Source organism: Cebus imitator, unplaced genomic scaffold (assembly GCF_001604975.1).
Source record: "Cebus imitator isolate Cc_AM_T3 unplaced genomic scaffold, Cebus_imitator-1.0 Scaffold38, whole genome shotgun sequence".
Classification (NCBI taxonomy): Eukaryota; Metazoa; Chordata; class Mammalia; order Primates; family Cebidae; genus Cebus; species Cebus imitator.
In genome coordinates, this window is record NW_016107353.1 from 7,150,830 (window position 1) to 7,169,744 (window position 18,915).

General features: G+C 48.3%; 1 protein-coding gene across 1 annotated transcript in view; it reads right to left on the reverse strand.

The window, feature by feature from the left end:
- The window catches only part of LAMB3 (laminin subunit beta 3), a 45,026-nt gene that overhangs the window by 21,378 nt on the left and 4,733 nt on the right, over nucleotides 1-18,915 (reverse strand). Inside the window, exons 4-11 of the mRNA XM_017525548.2 lie at nucleotides 10,680-10,794; nucleotides 10,051-10,124; nucleotides 6,627-6,818; nucleotides 5,205-5,268; nucleotides 4,715-4,908; nucleotides 2,766-2,886; nucleotides 1,835-2,023; nucleotides 148-303 (exon numbers count right to left, since the gene is read on the reverse strand). Coding sequence (XP_017381037.1) covers nucleotides 148-303; nucleotides 1,835-2,023; nucleotides 2,766-2,886; nucleotides 4,715-4,908; nucleotides 5,205-5,268; nucleotides 6,627-6,818; nucleotides 10,051-10,124; nucleotides 10,680-10,794 — 1,105 coding nt within the window. The remainder of the gene's footprint in view (nucleotides 1-147; nucleotides 304-1,834; nucleotides 2,024-2,765; nucleotides 2,887-4,714; nucleotides 4,909-5,204; nucleotides 5,269-6,626; nucleotides 6,819-10,050; nucleotides 10,125-10,679; nucleotides 10,795-18,915) is intronic.

Here is an 18,915-nt window from a genome sequence, read left to right on the forward strand (position 1 = left end):
TGCTGGAAGCCAGTGGCACAGCAGCTGGCTCTCTGGACTCCTGGCACCCCCTCTGTCTACCCTGCAGTGGGATTTCCTCTGAAGAGAGCACAGTAAGCAGGTTAAGCTGTGGGTCTGGTGGCCCCATGCAACCTGCCCCCTACTCACGGTGGCAGCCCTGCGGGTTGGCGTAGGTGAGTCCAGTGAAGCCCGGCTTGCATAGGTCACAGCGCTCTCCCTGCACGTGCTCCTTGCACACGCACTGCCCGGTCACTGGGTCGCAGGGAACCCCTGGCACTGCCCCATCCGGATCACACTCGCAGGCTGAGGGACAAAGGCAGCCATCGCAGTAGGAACAAAGAAAAGTAGAGTTCAGAACCGATTCCAGGAGCCAGGTTGCCTGGTTGAGATCTTTGTTCCACCACTGGTTTTCAGTTTCACAGCCCTGTCAAGCTACTTAATCTCTCTGTGCCTCAATTTCCCCATCTGTAGAATTAAAGTAATGATACAGCCTCATAGGCTTCTTATGAGAAATAAATGAGTAAACATCTGGACGCGGTGTCTCACACTTGTAATCCCAGCACTTTGGGAGGCCAAGGTGGATGCATCACCTGAGGTCAGGAGTTCAAGACCAGCCTGACCAACATGGTGAAACCTCATCTCTACTAAAAATATAAAATTAGCTGGGCACAGTGGCGCATGCCTGTAATCCCAGCTACTAGAGAGGCTGAAGCAGAAGAATCACTCGAACCCAGGAAGCAGAAGTTGCAGTGAGCTGAGATCGCACCATTGCACTCCAGCCTGGGCAACAAAAGTGAAACTCCATCTCAAACGAGAGAGAGAGAACGAAATGAGAAACACAAAGCAGGGGAGTGCATTTGGCACATGGTAAGTACCATAGAAGTCGTTTTGGTGTCATTATTTATTGAGCAACTACTCTGTGCCAGCTACTGAACTGGGCACTCTGAAATGTTGCCTCATATAGTCCTCACGGTAATCCTGGAGAATATTATCCTCATGGTACAGAGGAGGAAACTGAGGCTCAGGTATGTCAAATAACTTATTCAAGTTCTCATTACAAGTTCATGCTGGAAGCAGGGATCAAACTCAGTTCTGTCTCACTCTTCCCATAAGCAAACACCAACAGAAAGTGACTCAGCTTTCCCCAACCCTCGCTCCCTGACTTCTTTCATGCCTTTCAAAATGTAAGACCCCTTCATCCCAAGCGTCTTTTCTGACTAAACCTGCCCAAATCAGATTGCTGCAGTGCAGGCAGCCCTCTCCTGTATGAAGGCACTGTCTCTTGTGGGCAGTGAATCGACTTCTGCATGTTCCCTCCTATTATATTCGCAAATGCTCCCTGAGCCTCAGAGACTTTTCCAGTCAGTGTGCCAGGGCCAGAGGACATGAGAAATAATCCTTGCCATGGAGGAGTTCTTGATGTTGGGAGAAGCAGAAAATTAAATCTCAAACCTCATTACAACATGGTAAAGGCGACAGTATGCATACGGAAAAGGTGCTTTCTCTCCTCTTCATGTGTGTATAGTTTATATTGTCAAACAGTGTGTGTTGTTCCCCGATGGCAGAAACTGTATCTTCTGTTTACTTTTTTCTTTCCTATGCCCCAAATAAAGGCCATATATTGATGGATTGTCTGATTCATGGTCCAGAGAGGTTAAGTGACTTGCTCAGTAATATTCAGCTAACTTAAAATAATCTCCCACAAATCCTGACTCACAGCCAAGTTTTCATGCTCCCCAAGGGCCTTGGTGTACCCAGGAACATGTGGTCTGAGGTACCCAGAGGAGATGGGGAGTAGCAAATGACACTCTTTGTCTCCAGAGCCTCTACTCACGGATGCAGGCCTCCTGAATGGAAGCACCAGGGCGCCGGTTCCGGAAATAGTGTAGCTGACACCGCTCACAGTTCTTGCCTTCCGTGTGGTCCCGACAATTGTCACACACACCTCCATATGCCCCCTGGCTGGCGGCAAACACGGTGGGGTCAAAGTGACATGTCTCTGAGTGCCCATTGCAGTCGCACCCTGGAAAAAGAGAGTCCCAGGGCTGACATCTGGCCCACGCCTTTGCCATCTTTGAAGCATGGCCACAGTAGCTCACTGGCATCTATAACAACTCTGAAAGATGATCAAGGCAGAGAAGTGGGGAAACTGAGGACAAGGGAGGTTTGTACAATTTATTTAAGGTTACATGACCAATAAGAAAGCAGAGGAGATTAAGAACTCAAGCTCCTGATTCCTAGGGTTGGGATAAACCCAAAAGCACGTTGAGCCAAAGAAAGAACCCTTTGAATGCTCTATCCCCAACCCTCCCACTGCCAGCATTGGCCTCCTGGGTCATTGCCTGCCACTGGGCTGAGAATCTTTTTCTCATCTATGTAAACAAAGGCCCTGATTCTAGGGAGTCATTTGAAGTAGATGACGATAGGAAACAAGACATGCCCCAAACAGGGTAAACCAACTGGAGGGGCTGGAAGAAGCGGGCTCTGGGGTTACTGTGAAAGTTACATGGAATCGGAAGCATGAGCCAAGCCATGGTCCCTCCAGGCGTGGCTGAGGAGGAGGCAGGGGCCAGTGGGAGGATACCACCCAAATACTCTCTCCATCCTCACAGAGCTAGGGGAGCTTGAATTATAATGGTGTAATTCAGTTTAGATTTACATAAGAAAAACTAGATGCCCCTGTGTCCCAGGTGAGGTCATTGAGGCCTAGAGGGGCCGACACTCCACCCAGACCCTACAAGGTAGGGGTGATCCAAAGCTCCTACTTTGACATTCATGGGCTTCCTGGCCCTCCGCAGGTCTCCAGGGCCGGTTATTGTAGAAGGGCGCACAGCGTTCACAATTTGGGCCCGCGGTGTTGTGCTGGCAGATGCAGACATCGTGGACCTGGGAGGGGGACCATCAGCCATCAGGAGTAATCAACAAAGGAGGGCCCCAGGGATGGACCTGCCCGCTCTCCTCTGACCCTCGGCACACCACTCAGGGTCTGGTTCAGACCTCAACCCTTCCAGGACGCTTTCTCTGAATGCCGCAGACTTCACCCAGCTCCTGTGACACTGCCTGCCATTGTTCTGCACGTATGAACACATGTGTGTGTGTGCACGTATGCATGCCAGCACTGCTCCCCTAGCGAGGTTTTTGCAAGCTCAATCCTTGCGCTTGGACACCCCTGTGACAACCCATCAGAGGCAGCAGCTGGAAGATGCTCAGACACTCTTGGCAAACTGTGGGATCCAGAAGCTGGTGGGGCCCTCTGGAGATTTCTATTCCAACAATCTATCACTACAGTTGTTTGGCTAATGGAACTGTTGTGATGAATTGTCACTAGACTCATTAAAGTATAAAAATAGAATAGCTATTGTGTGCTAATTGCCTTCTAAATTAAGCCCAACACCTTCACCTTGGCATTCAAGCACCTGTATCACCTTAGCTGCATTCTCAGCTCCGACGACCTGCTGACAGCACAGCAAGCTGAACTTCTAGCTCCCCCCTGTGCGAGCCCTACTTTCTCCATCTTTGGGCCTTTAGCAGTGCTTTTTCTTCTGCCTAGAATTCTCTTCTCTCTGTATTCATTCGCAAAATCCTGCCAGTTAGGCTCCAGCTAGAATGGTACCTCCCTGATAAGGCCTCCCTGGTCCCTCTAATTCCCTAGATCTCAACCCTGGCTGCACCTCAGTATCACCTGGAGAGCATTTTTTAAAATGCCAAGGTCCAGACCCAATTCAGTCTGAATTTCGGGGATGAGGCCCAGGCAGTGGCATCTTTTAATGGTGGCGATTCCACTGCACAGTCAGATTTGAGGACCACCAGGGCTGGGTGGCTCCCTCCCTCCTCATCATTTCATAGCAAGTTGTATTCCCTCTGTGTCACTCAGCCTTGGGTTCTAGGAGCATGTCTCATGGGCCCTGACAGATGGCACACTCCATGAGCTGGCCTCCCTCTGCACACCTCTGCAGCCTGGGACAGAAGCTGGCCCAGAAGTGGAAAGCAGAATGCCAGCTGAGGCTCATGCCACCTCTATTTCCCTCCCAGGTCAACTTACATGAGGTCCTCCTGTCCCTCTATCCCTAGGAAAACTGTCACGCACCCATGCTTCTTTGCTCAAGATTCTCTCTTCTTTACCTAGTTCTCAAGCTTGGTTTCACAGCAAAATCCCCTGGGAGGGGAAGACTTATTAAACTTGAACTTCTCAACCCCCATCCCTGCTGAAGCCGATGCGGCTGGTCTCAAGTAGACTTAGCATCTGTACTAAACATTGTTCTCTCACTCTGCCCCATATCTCACCTCTAGATGAGACTTTAGAATCCCTAAACCAGTGGCTCTCAGGCCTGGCAGTATATTAGAGTCACCTGGGGGGAGCTTTAAAAACCAATCATAGAATCAGAATATCTTAGGGTGGAGGCAACAGTTTTAGCTCCCAGTGAAATAATACATAACGAGGGTTGAGAATCATTGCCTTAAACTCCCCACCAATTTCCACACTTACGTAAATGAAATTAAAATCATCTCAAATTAAGAAGCAAGTTTAAAGAAGTACTAAACGATTCTGATTTTTGGAATGAAAACTACTTAGATTTTTTTGTTGTTGTTGCTGAAATATTGAATAGCTAAGTCTTAGATGTAGTGCCCTCCCTGCTTTACTGGAGCCCCAAGAATGTCTGTAGTCTGCCGTGGTTCTGCCCCCTCCTCTCCCCTTCCCACCCTAGGCTGTTACCTGCACAGCAGTGGAGGGGCCTGCAGAGGCCCCAGGCTTGGGGGCACAGCGATCAGCGTGGCCATGACAGAAGCAGCTCCCCTGCAGACGCAACTGGGACACTGCATAGTAGGCACTGGGAGGGTGGTAGCCCCTCTGGGGCACACGGGCCAATCTGGTGAAGTTGACTCTCAAGTTTGTGATTTCCCCCAGCTCTGAGAGGGCCAAACAGCAAGGAAAGAGGGGTTGGAGAATGGAAAAGAAAGAAAGGAAGTTAGAGGCACAGAGTCTCCTTGCCTTCATAATGTGATACTACGGGCCATCCTCTCCAGACCTCAACCATCCCACAGCATCCCTCAGACAACATCCCTATGGGGTAAGTAGGGCAAGTATTAAATCCCCAACCGCGCCGACAGAAACATGAAAGACCAGGAAGTTTCCACGACCTGGATTCCAACTCTGTTTCCTTCACATTTATAGTTCCATGGACAAGAGGAGTGGCCACACTGACCTTGAATTTTTTGACTTGGAGTTGCTGGAATCCCAGATGCTAAATCCATAAGGTTAAATTGGACCTACAGAGGGAAGGGAAAGAGCACTGAAGAAGAGGCAAATACTGAGCTTGTACTCCAAGCTCAGAAGGAGCCTTTCTTTCCACTGTATGCCCTGCCCTCCTCACACTTGAAGTCCTTGTTACCAGGAACCTGAGACAGACCATGTCTATGAGGTTTGTCAGCTGCTTTTGGGGAGCAAGATGACCACTGGATCCTAAATGAGTGTGTGTGTGTGTGTGTGTGTGTGTGTGTGTGTGTGTCTACCCGCCCTCTCTGGTTGAAAATATACGCATCCTAAGAATCTCCTGAGTTCCCTGGGTCAAAAATTATGGTAAGATATATCATTTACATATGAGGGTTTAGGAGACATGAATTTTCTGATAACTCAGGTTGAGTGAGAAAGTCTAAAACCCAAAGATGCATGAATATGGGTGACCACAGCACTCTGGACAATTCCAATTTCAACTATGCTTTTGATTTATTAAAAAAAAAACAAAAAACACTCATTAGATGTGATTTCATCTACATATCCCAGGAAGAGTTTTCACATCAGCCCTCCACAAATTAGGAAAACGTCCTGTGTTCTGATCTGGCGTGTGAAGAATGTGGTTAGCATAGATTTGGCTAAGGGTATAACCCAGGAGGAACTGCTAAACTCAAAGGAAAGGGATGCATGTCTGCAGAGAGGGCCCCACTCTAAGTGTCTGTCCACACGAGAGCAGCTCTGAGGGCTTACCTGTGTCTCAGCCAGGGAAAGGAGAAGAGAAACTACAGCCTTTTCAGCCAGGGATGGGGAAAAGCAATTATGAAAGAATTTGATCCACATTGGGAGGACTTAGGGAGAAACATTCTGAGCGTGTCTTCAGGCAGGTTGTTATTTCTAGCTTAGGGTTTCAGCTCAGGCTCTGGGTTATACCAGAATTCCCTCCAAGGGCTAAGGCTGGGTTAGATGAATAGATTAAACTGAAAATGTTTATGTCTGTGTTAAACCCTACCAAGGTGAAATGAAATTTGTGTAATTTGCTCACTTGCATCTAACTAGCCACCCCAAAGTCCTCACACCAAAGTAGTGTTGATTTCATCCTCCCACTAGAGAGATGAGCCAATGAGTCATGGGGGAGGGGCCACGGAAGAGGGCAGGGGTGGGTCACGCGGTGGCTCCAAGATGTTTCTAAAATATCCCTCCCCAGCAAAGACGATAAGCCACAGATGTTTTGAGGGTGGCCACAGGGGTCATTATTGGGGGGAATTCAGGAAAGTCAGCAAGGGGAGCTAAGGAAGGCATTTCCACGTCTTCTCAAGAGTCCGTGTGGCTGTGTGAACAGAGGGATATCGGGGACTTCTCCCCAGGACTACTTTTCAGGATTCCCTTCACCTACCTTCCCCCCATTTAGGCGCGCATTAGGCCTCTGGGGCAGGGACTGGCACCGAACATCCTGCCAGCTCTGGGGTCGGCCCTGGCGGACCCGAGGGAAGGCGGCGGCACAGTCAGCAGCCAGGTACTGGTACACTCGCCAGGTCTTACCGAAGTCCGAGGAGCGCTCAATCAGCATGCCGGCGGGCATGGGCCCCTGCAGAGACAGGGACAGTATGCAGAGGGGAGGCGCTGGGGCTGGGCCCCATGGAGACACAAGCAGAGAAACAGGCTCCTCCAATGAACTGGGGAGAAAGGGGGTCCAGTGGGAGCAAGCGGGCTCAGGAGCATCCGGGTCCAAACCTCCTGGGATGCCACAGGCCACGGAAGTTTCTCCCCAGGATCTGCCTTCCAGAAGGAGTGATCCCTAGCTCAGCTCACCAGGTTTCCAGGCTAGACATTCTCCTGCTCCTCATTTCCCACAGCCGACCATTTTTTATTCTGTCTCTCCTGGAACTCATGTCCAGCCTCCTCTGTCCTGGCCCTCCAACTCACATTCCCGACTTCACTAGAGAGATCTTCCTGGGTAGTTATCTGATCTGTGAGAGCCTCAATCAGTCTGCATTGCTCTCAAGATATAATGTGAGCGCCTTCGCATGACATATTGAGTCCCTGTTCCTTCCTGCAGTGATTTCATCCATTTTTGGTGGCTTTAAATGTGGTCTTTATGCTGACAGACCCCAGCTTAGACCACTTCCTGGAACTGCAGGTCTATAAACTCAGCCTCCAAAGTAGATCCTGAACAAAGCCCAGGCCTGTCTCTCACCTCCTGCCTGATCTCCCTAGTAAGCTTCATCTGATTTCCCCTTTCCCCATGTTCACTCTTACTCAGTCATATCTTCTTCTTCTTCTTCATTTTTTTTTTTTTTTTTTTTGAGACAGAGTCTCGCTCCATCACTCAGGCTGGAGTGCAGCAGTGCAATCTCAGCTCGCTGCAACCTCTGCCTTCCAGGTTCAAGCAATTCTCATGCCTCAGTCTCCTGAGTAGCTGGAATTACAGGCACACACCACCATGCCCTGCTAATTTTTGTGTTTTTAGTAGAAATGGGATTTCGCCATGTTGGCCAGGCTGGTCTCGAACTCCTGACCTCAAATGATCTGCCTGCCTCAGCCTCCCACCAAAGTGCAGGGATTACAGGCGTGAGCCACCACACCCAGGAATTTTTGTATTTTTAGCAGAAACAGGGTTTTGCCATGTTGACATGGTCATCTTCTTAAAACATAAAATGGGCCTTGTCACTCCTCCAAAAATCCTCCAATACTATTCTGGAACAAAATCTGAACTTCTGACCATGAGTGAAGAGGCCCCAGGCTTCCCAGGCCCTGCCTCAGCCCAGGCCACCTCCTCTCTTCAAGCCCTAAACCAAGCTCAGTCCCCCCTCCAAGTCTTTTGTCCAGTCTTTCTGCTTGGAATGCTCCTCCCGCTGGTGGGTTCCCTCTCCTCTTTTGTTCTCAGCTTCAATGTCATTTCCTGGTGCAGATCTTTTGATACCTGACTGACGTGCATTCTCCTGCTCATGTCCGACCCACCCCACCCCACCCCACCCCATTGTTTTCTACTCCAGCATCTTGTTTCCTTCAGAAACATCACCACCATTTCCAGTGATTTACTTGTTGGTTTCTTGCTTTGTATTCTTTTCCCATGAGATCAGGATTTCTCTACCGTTCTCACTGTTGAAGTGTCGAGTTGGGAGAATCTTGGTCCTAGGGGCTGTCCTGTGCACTGTTATCTGTACACAGCATCCCTGACTTCTACCCACCAATCTCATTGCATACCCATAGTTATGACAACCCAGAATGTCTCCAGAAATTGTCAGATATCCCCTGGGGGAGAGGAGAAGGCAAAATAGTACATCTGGTACTATTTTGAGACTCAGTACACCACACTGTAGCCCCTATTGACTATCGGGTTCACAGGTGGACCCCCCATATCTAGCACATCAGTGTTAAGTACACATTTGTTGAACAGATCTTCAGCCTGCTCCCCTCCCCCTGTGTATACCTGGAAACTCATCTCACAGCAGTCTTCAGCCCTCCCAATCCCTGCCTCTCACCACCAAGCACATTTTAGCCTCCACGCCCTGTGTGCATTTCCTTGCCCCTACCCCCGGTCATACATCTCACCTGCTTGCCGCTTGCCTCCCAGCCTTTGTGCTTATGGCTCTTTTTGCTTGGAATAAACATTGCCCTTCACCTGACCATTACTGGTCTATGAAGGTTCATCTTCCCCTGGGTGAACTCCCTGAAAAACCCTCCCAAGGCAGATCACACAAGAGCCCCTTCTGGGCTCCCAGCACTTCTTCCTACCAATGTCAGAGCACACATTTCACTCTCTCACTACTGACTTCCCCATATGGTGAAAGCATACTTTTTCACATACTTTTCCACATATGGGGAAAGCAGGTTGAAGATTGTGACTTGGTTTTATTCATCTTTATATCCCTAACATCTGACACCAAGCCTAACTGTAATCAGTGTTCAATAAGCACTCATAAATAATTGACAGATAAATGAACAGGTGAGTAATGATAAAGCGAGGAGACTTTAACACTGCCCATCCAAATGAACGCGGCCCTTCAAAGCTGTCGCCTTTAGAGACTGGGCATTTATTCAAACGATGCTGGCATTTCTCAAAATACTTTTGACCTTTACATGGGGCGAGGCTCTTAGAGCCAACTTCTTCAGTCATATAAGAAATCAGGTCCTATTACTTTTTATTCCAAGCTCATTTTAACTCCTGAAAACTATATCTGCCTTCCTGATCATTTAATCTTATTAACCAAATTTGATCATTCAATATCTGGCTATTTCTGTAGAAAAAGTAAAACCAAATCATCTCGGAAAAGAAAAAAATGACCTGTGGCAATTAAATGAAAATATTACCTCCAAAAGATGTATCTAGAAGGCTGTTCTAAAGGCAGAATCTGAAAGTGCTTTGAGAAGTAATGGCGCTGAATGAGTAGATTGCCCACCAAGAGAGCTTCTCCAAAGGAACATCCATCAGTTAATTGGATAGGCAAGTTTTTGGCTGCTTGTTCAACTCAATCTAATATGCAAAGTTATTAAAACAGAATATACCAAGAATACACAATTATACAGCAAGCAACACGGGCCCAGTAGAATTGGTACTTGGCAGAACTGAATTAATTAGATGGGTTAAGGGTAGGGAATGAGAGAGGAAGAGGACATCCAATCACTGTACGACCAAGATAGGGAGCCTGGAGGTGCCACTGTTTGCCCAGGAGCGAGTCCTCTACTGTCACCATGTTATAGCCTCACGGTGAGTGTTGCCCCAGCCCAGAGATAAGGATGTGGTGCTCCTCCATGACTCCACACCCACATGGCCCAGGAGCCCCTCCCCTAACCAATGCCACCCCCAGGAAGCGCACCTTGAACTCCATCATGACATCCTGAAGCTGGAATTTCCTGTCCAGGTCCAGCTGCAGAGAGACAGGGCTCACATCTGGAAGGACAAAAAGTAGAAACTGTCAGCCAGAGACTTTCCACTTCCTCAACCCTGAAGGAAGCCCTGGACTAGACTAGCTCTAGGAAGTCAGAAAGTCTCCAGCCTTGACTTCCAATCTCCCTCTTGGAGAGGCGTGGGGAGTGGTATGTTTCTGCTTATATTATCCATCCCAGACCTTATCTGGTTTTGGTTAAGTCTCCTTCCCACCGTTACCTGATGTCTTCAATACTTTGGAGGGCTTCAACTTGCCTGGTCGACATAGACTTGTCCTCAAAACTTAATTCCACAAGCCCACCCACTGAGACTGAGTGGAGGGAAACGGAGACATTCCTCTCTCCTCACATTCTTGCCTTCACCTCCAACAAACTCTTCCACCTACCATAATATCCAACAGACCCTAAATATGAGGCCGAAAGGTTCTGCTTGTCAATCACCCATGTCACACCACCATAAGAAATTTCTGTCAAACCCAAAGGGTTGCAGGGCACCTTCCATCCACCTCATCCTGTGGAGCCTGCGTAGTTTGAGACCCTGTAGATGGCAGATGCTCACCATTCTGTGACTGCCACCAGCGCATGGGGCCAGAGGATGAAACCACGTTCTCTACTCGGTGACTGTTGTAGTTGTGAGGCTGCCTGGAGTCACACTTGCAGCATTTCATCTGCCACTGTGCGAGAGGGAGATAGCAGACACTCAGAGGTGGGGTCCTGGTAGAATTCCCCCTTGCGTCCTGAGATCCCAGCATATCCCCTCTGTGGAAATCCTGCCCCTAGGAATCACTGATTTTATTAATACACTTGGAATGATTAATCTCTTAAAACAGGGCTATTGGTCGTCTTTTAATTTAACTACTTTGTGTCCCTCCTAACACACAGCAAGAGAATGGTGAATAGATGTGTGAATGGGGAAGAAGTACAAGGTGGGAAAAAATACGTGAGTACATGACATTGCCCATTGCCTTGCAGAGAAACTTGAGAAAAGTGCCAAGGGCAAAAAAAAAGGCGGGGAGAGAAATTCACATTAATTGAGCACCTGCTACGTACTAGGCACAGGCTGGAAAGTTTTATAACTTATTTAATCCTGGCAGCCTGGGAAATTCTGGGGTTTTAAGGATCAGGGAGAGAGGACTCCAAAAGAGGATGAGGAAATGTGGAGTTACAGTCCTATCTCTGTCACCCCTGCTTCCTATGTTGAATGTTTTCCTCTGTAAATTAAGTGGGGATTGAGCGACAGCCTTTCATCTACCCAACAAATACTTATTTAGCGTATACTATGTGCCCGGCTCCTCTGGGCTCTGGAGTTATAATAGGGAACAAAACAAAGGTCCTGCCCTCAGAGAGCCAAAATTCTAGTGACAGTCGGATGATCGCTAAAGCCTTCCAACCATGACATCTGGGGCTTGAGGATCTTTCTGAGGTTCAGTATTCCCTACCTGCAGGAGAGCAACCAGCCTCACTGGGGAGGTCCCCAGTAACCTGGCCTATGCTTATCTCTTGGAATGAGACAGGAGCCAGAACTGAACCCTATGGGTTTCATGGCAGAGCCAGGATCACCAAGAAAAAGAGCATGGCCAGAGAGGCGACACATCTCTTGTTCTTTAGTGTGTACCTATATGCATACATGCACACATACACACACACACGCATGCACACATACATACACACAGATACATGACCTTTTCCCAGTTCCCCCATGCAACCCACATAAAATCTGTCTTCTCCGAGTAACCATGACCCCAAATCCTGTGTGCAGCTGAAACAATATGTCCAGAGAGCTCCAGATTCACCCACAGATAGATACAAGGCTTGGACAAGAAGATCCTGGACCTTTGGGTCCTTCCGGGTAGGAAAAACTGTTCCTCCACACACCCTATGCCTCTGCTTTCCTCTAAGCCTCCACTCACCAGAACAAAGAACCGACCCAAAGAGACTGAGTGGACATGTGGGGCCTATGCCTTGAGTGATAGAGCCTCCCTGCCCAACTCCCATCTTCCCTCTCCAAAGCTGGTACAGCCTGCAACAGGAAAGAGCAAGGAGGGGAGCCAGGGGTCTTTGTTCCCTGGGCCTCAGCTTCCCACGCCACTTGCCAGCCGTCACCCAGTCTGCAAGTGAAGAGAGCTATCACCCTTCCTAGTGCTTGGAGGTGCCCTTGGCATGTCCAAAAATGCTTCATTACACACTAATTCTTTGGGTGTTTAAGGCCCTTTATAAAGTAGCACCCCCTGCCCCACCTCCCACCACTCACTGTGCATTCCCTTGCCCTGCTCTATTTTTTTCATAGTACCTATCTCCACTTGACACATTGTACGTTTATGTCAATTTATTTATTTGTCTATTGTCTGCCTCTCCCTTCTAGAATGTGTACTCCATGAAGGCAGGAATTTGCTTTCCTTCACTACTGTATTCCCAGTGCTTAGAAAAATACCTAGCACATAGTAAGCCCGCACTAAATACTTCTTGAATAAATGAATAGCAAATTCTCAGTAAAGGCCAACTATTTGCATTAGCACTATTAATAGGCACACCCTCCCTGCACTGGGGGAGTTTGAAAGGAGGCGGGGAGAGTGAGGAGGTAATAAAGCATCAGTAGCAAGTGATGGAGTACAACCACGTGCAGAGGCGTCGTTGGTAGCTTCAATGCAATAACTTACTAAAATCTCACAATAACCCTATGTGATAAGTAGTATTAGCCCCATTTACAGATGAGAATACTGAGGCCCAAAGAGGAGGATGACTTTGCTATTGACTGATCCCCACCGTCAGCATCAGAAAGGGTCCCTCTCTTCTCTCTCTTTCTCCCTCCTCTCATCCTCTCATTTCCACTAGAAACAGCGGAGTGGGAGAGATGTGGGGAAACACGCCAAAGGGTAGCAGTCTCTGTCTCATGCAATGAGCCCTAAGAAGGGCTTGGTCGGATCTTGAAGCTGATCTTGGGGAGACTAAGGCAGAGAGAGCACTTTGGGAAGACATGGGGCTTCTTGGGCTGACCCAGCTCAGTTACCACAGAAACTGGAGACCTGTCACTGGCTGAAATACTTGAGCACTTAAAATAATCCTTTCTGGGCAACAGAAGGAACTTGCTAGAGCCTGACTCCCCTCCAGACCCCTATTTTGGTCCCTGGCAGTGAGCATGCCCTTCTTATACTCTTCCCAGCCTCTCAGGGACAAACTTTTCCACTCCCGTCCTCTGTCTGCACTCAGCACACGTCCTGAAGAGAGACAAGGGCCAGCTGCCTTCCAGCCGCCTGTCACCAGAGCTTCCCCCCAGCTCTGCTGGGAGCTGGTCCAGCCCTTCCCTGGTCAAGCGAGTGCCAGAAACAAGCTTCTTTCTTTCTCTGGGCCATGGGACAAGGAGCTGGAGACTGCGGAAATGCCCTTGATACTCCCAAACGACAGGATATTATGTAACTATTAAAAATGCTGTTTAGAGAAAAAAGTTTAATTGCATGGAGAAATGATTATATTATGTTTTTGAAAAAAAGCTGGACATACACTTGCATATGCATTATAATCTCAAATATATATATATATGTATGTGTGTGTATATATATATGTATATATTTCCATTTAAAGAAATGTTAAGTATTTGGAAGGAAATATACCAATATACTAAGTGAAAACATGAAATTGCTGATATTCACCCGTTTTGACCTATAAAAATGGCAACTGCTTACAGTTCAACCTGATATCTCTGGGTAGCAGATTCATAGATAACTTTTTTCCTTCTTTGTTATTTTTTATTATGTTTAAACTTTTTATTTATTTAGGTTTTTATTTTTTTGAGACAGGGCCTCAGTGTCTCACCCAGACTGGAGTGCAGTGGCACAATCTCGGCTCACCACAACCCTCCGCCTCACAGGCTCAAGCAATTCTCTCGTCTCAGCCTCCCAAGTAGCTGGAATTACAGGCACACGCCACTACGCCCAGCTAATTTTTGTATTTTTAGTAGAGACAGGGGTCCACCATGTTGGCCAGGCTGGTCTCGATCTCCTGACCTCAAATGACCCACCCGCCTCAGCCTCCCAAAGTGCTGGGATTGCAGGCGTGAAACACTGTGCCCAGCCTGTTTAAACTTTTCTACCTTGGATACCTATTAACTTTTATATTCAGGAGAGTAGATAGCATTATAAAACAAAACCAACTGAAAATGCCCAGGGTTTATTGCCCTGCTCCACCCTCAGTCTTCACAGGATAATCTGGGGCACCCATGCCTTCTTCTCCTGCCTTCCACATGTGCAGGCCCTGATGGCGGGATCAGATGGCCTCATCGGCTTACAAACTACGTGCTGCTTATCATAGTAACATAGCTAAAGGAGGGATTTATCTCAGTCCTCAGAGACAGCCTGAGCCAGCAGGCGAGACAGGTATTTTAAGTAGTTCTGCCTGTCAGCGAGCTAGCAGGACAGAGGCCTGAAATAGAGCGGCTTATGGCAGAAGCCCACATGAAGACAAGCTGCTAATTTATCCTTTCCCTCTGGGCCTCAGTTTCCCTTTCTACTTTATTCTGGTATGCTTATATGTAGGGTGCACACATTTGTAAGTGTTGTGTACATGTGTGATTCTGGGCATGAGGCTCTTCCTCCCCGCTGTGTGATGTGCCCCCGTCTCTCCCAGCGATGGGTGATTCTGGGCATGAGGCTCTTCCTCCCTCCTGTGTGATGTGCCCCCGTCTCTCCCAGTGATAGGTGATTCTGAGCGTGAGGCTCTTCCTCCCTCCTGTGTGATGTGCCCCCGTCTCTCCCAGCAATGGTAGCTCTCTGCTGCAGCTGTCTCCCTCTCTGGGGTCATTTGGCCAGCATTCTCCTGGCTGCGTTACCTCAGAGACACAGTACTATTATCAATTCAGCCTGTCAGGCCTCTAGCCAGTTTGGCTCCTGCTTGCTCTCCAGCTGGAAAGCCTAGGCCTTCTCCCTTATCCAAGAGCTTTCTAGAAGCTCAGCAGTCTGCCTGGAAGACAAACCCTCCCAGAGAGCCAGGGGAAGGCAAAGGAGCAAGAGGGCAAGACCCAGCAGGGGCCTGAATCACAGTGGAGATGGGTGGAAAAGGAAAGCACACACAAGTAAAAACTCTGAGCTTTTGCAAAACACAGAGAAAATTGTGGGGGAAAATAGGAAAACGGTCTCTGGTTATGCATGGCCCAGCTCCCTCCCATGAGGAAGCCAGGAGGCTATCTGGGGTTCATCTAAGAAGCTACAGTCGAGTCATGGCCACCAACCAGGGCCAAAAGCAAAAAACAAAAAAATCTAGCTGCCTTCAAAAAAAATACATCTCCTCCACTTCCACTTGCTTATTGTTGAAACGCAAGGGTTGGATGAGACAGTAAAGTTCCATCTTGTTCTAACATGCTCTTAGAATTCTTCCCTACTCTAGCGTATCAGCCCAGAAGTTAAAGGCACTCTCAGGAAGCATACAAAGAAAGCAAGAGAAAAATAAGACATTCACCAGATGCTATCCTGGAGAAACACATTTTCCAGCAATATGGACAGGGGTAAGGGGACCTTAAAGGCCTTTGGTCAGCCAGGCCTCTGTTAGAACCCACCACAATTCAAAAGCTTCAACGTTTCTATGTCAATGCATATTGCCAATGATCAAAAGTCAGTGCCTACTGCAGGCGCTGGTTGGGAAGAGGACTGCCAGGATGCAAGATACTTTCAACTTTGTCTTTATCTGTACCATGAAGTGAAATTTTGACCAAAGTTTTAACTCAGCATAGCTGTTATTTCCATCCAAACTAAATTCAGAAATCACTTTCTGAAGCTGATTATAGAGATGATATACGCTACACACTCAAAAATTACACTGCACCAGCCTCCATCCTGAGCAATGTACATATATCATCTTATTCCATCCTTCCGATATCTCTGAGGTAGCTAAATTACATTTACAAATGGTAGGTGTCCCCATTTTGCAGAATAGGAAAGTGATAAGTTAAGAAATGTGTCCAAGCCCATAAAGTCAGCAAGGGATGAAGCACGCATTCTTGTCCCACCTGTCTGACAACAAAACCACCTGTGCTGTTCTTTTTCTTGTTTCCCCCCTCCCTAGCATACCAGTGCTGTTCTGATTCAAGGAACATAGCAATCACTTGACAACCACTGAAAATTTCAGAGTTGGTTTTCAGGAAACTCCCTTCTTCCGTGTCACCCCGCTAGAAAGGCAACCTCAACTCCAGCCCAGACATCTCCAGAAAGAGGGATGTCCCCTAGATCCGAGTGCAGAAAGTTGGTTAGTGTCCTGGGACTTCTACAGGTTCTGCCAGTAGAGGCAGTGACTACAATGACCACAGCCCCTCATATGGCCACACAGGCAGTGGGGAGATGGCCAGGCAAAGAAGCAAGGTAGGAGCAAAGAAGCCTACCTCAGCTTGTTGGGCTAAACGCATCTCTGGGCTTGCACACACTTATGAAGAACCAGCGGGTTTTGCCGGAAAGCTTTCCATCCCTGACTTCTGCTCCCAACAATGTCTGCTCCAATGTTGTGTCTGCTCCCCTAAATGCTTTGTTTAGCCCCCATTCCCTCCCTTTCTGGGGGAAAACTTAATTACCCAGCTGCCTTACTAACAGTCTTACACAGCGCATTCTTCAGGTTAATTAGCTATGTAAGCCAAGCAGCTGTCATTTTTATCTCTTGGAAACAAGCTGAGGAGCAGTAGCCAGTTGGAAGCGCCTCCTCTCTAATACGCGCAGGCGCACATGCACGTAAATGCACCCTTGTCCCCCTCCCCACTGACACACACTCCGACAGCCACTGCCTTTCTTCATTTGACAATTGTCTGTTTTCTTGACCTTCAGGAAGACTAATGTGTAGGCAGAGGATGTGTTCATATATGTACTATGATCCGTGTCCTCAACCAATAAGGGATTTTGAGCCTGCCTCTGGCCAAAATATCTGCTTTCTTTTTTTTTTTTTTGGAGACAGAGTCTTGCTCTGTCATCCAGGCTGGAATGCAGTGGTATGATATTGGCTCACTGCAACCTCCACTTCCCAGGTTCAAATGATTCTCCTGCTTCAGTTACTGGAGTAGCTGGGATTACAGGCATGCACTACCATGCCCGGCTAATTTTTGTATTTTCAGTAGAGATGCAGTTTTACCATGTTGGCTAGGCTGGTCTTGAACTCCTGACCTCAAATGCTCTGCCCACCTTGGCCTCCCAAAGTGTTGGGATTACAGGCGTGAGCCACTGTGCCCGACCCAAAATACCTGCTTTCTTGTTTCTCAGAAACTCTAAGCAGTTCTAAAGCTTCCAGAGCTCTACCACTGGGGGTTTACTATTTTGGAGGAAGCATTATGGAGTTCATTGTTTAAAATGCAGACACCCTTGGGAATGGTACCACATCAATATGTCCTACCATTCATCCCTCAGCAAGAGTACGTTTATCAGGTACTTAGATGTGCAAGCCCGGAGATGACCAAAGGGCATGGCACAGCCCATGCCTTCACACGCCCTGAGAGAGGACAGTGGACTCACAGGGTCACACATGGCCCAGCTATCTCTGAGAAACAAGCTGAGCGGCCAGAGTTGAACAAACGGCAAAGGTTGACTAACCCAGCTCCTTCACTTCTCACAGGGAAAAACGGCAGTTTGGAGAAGAGCAGTAACTTTCACGAGGTCACATCCCTTTTATTAGTGTTGGGACCAGAACCAGAAAGAGGGAGTCTTCACCCCGAGTCTGAGTTGACTTCACTAACCATGACCATCTGTGGATTCTTCTATAGCTCACTCTAAGTCAGATTGGCAGCGATCACCCTGGGAGGCACAGAGGAGGGCAGCCCCGGGATGGGTGGATTTTAGTGAGGTACGTGAACGTGTCTTGATCAGGAGTGTGATTCGCAGATGGGGCAGCCTCTGCCTGCAGACGCAGCCACCAGGAGGAGGGCTGGATAGAACGGTTAGCATCTGCCAGGCACCATGCTGGTGGTCACTTTGCACATTCCTTTATACAGTCCTCATGACAACCACTGAAGCCCATTTTTCAAATGAGGCCCAGGGACAGCACAGAAGTAAATGAGGGCAGGGAGGCATCACAGACATTTTCATCCATGCCTTGAAATTGAGGGAATAACAGTGCAGTGAGTTTTCCTAAAATCCATCTAGGAGCTTGAAGGAAAAAAACAAGGGGCCAGGGTGATGGGACAACAGCTTCAGGCCATTTTGGTAAAGAATACCTTGTCCCAACCATGCACAGTTATGGGTCATCAAGGCAGGCGAGCCCAGAAGGGCAAAGTTGGGGAGGCAGAGAAGATGCCATACGGCAAAGCTGGCCAAGACCTATGTCCATTGCAAGGGTTGCAACATGGACCCAGAATTTACAGAAGCCCTTGAGACCAACGGGATTTAGCAACTGAGGCCGAATTGGGTAGAGGAGTTAGCATGTAAATAAGCTAAGACCTGTTTGCAGGGTCCACGCACACAAAAGGCCACGCTTGGAGGTAGGGAACTAGGAGAGACAATTTTGGAACTGGAAGGAATCTCCACTGCTCCTGCAATTCCATTCTGCTGAGTTGCCCTCTGTTAGTCGGTTGGAATTGGAGTTGGGGAGTGGAGTGTGTAAGGAAGAAATGTCCAGGGGTCACAAATCCCCACCCCATTGCCCTTGCATTCATGGCACATCTGTACTAGGCTCAGGACTCGCCGTGTCATCCCTGCATGGAGATAGAACAGAGGCGCTAACCAGAGGCCTTGGCTTCAGGGAGGTGTGACTGTGGGACTGGGAACTGGTAGAGACGGGAAGGCTGAAGGGAGAGGCAGTGGGAACGCAGCATCGCATCCGGCCAACCTCATTTCCGG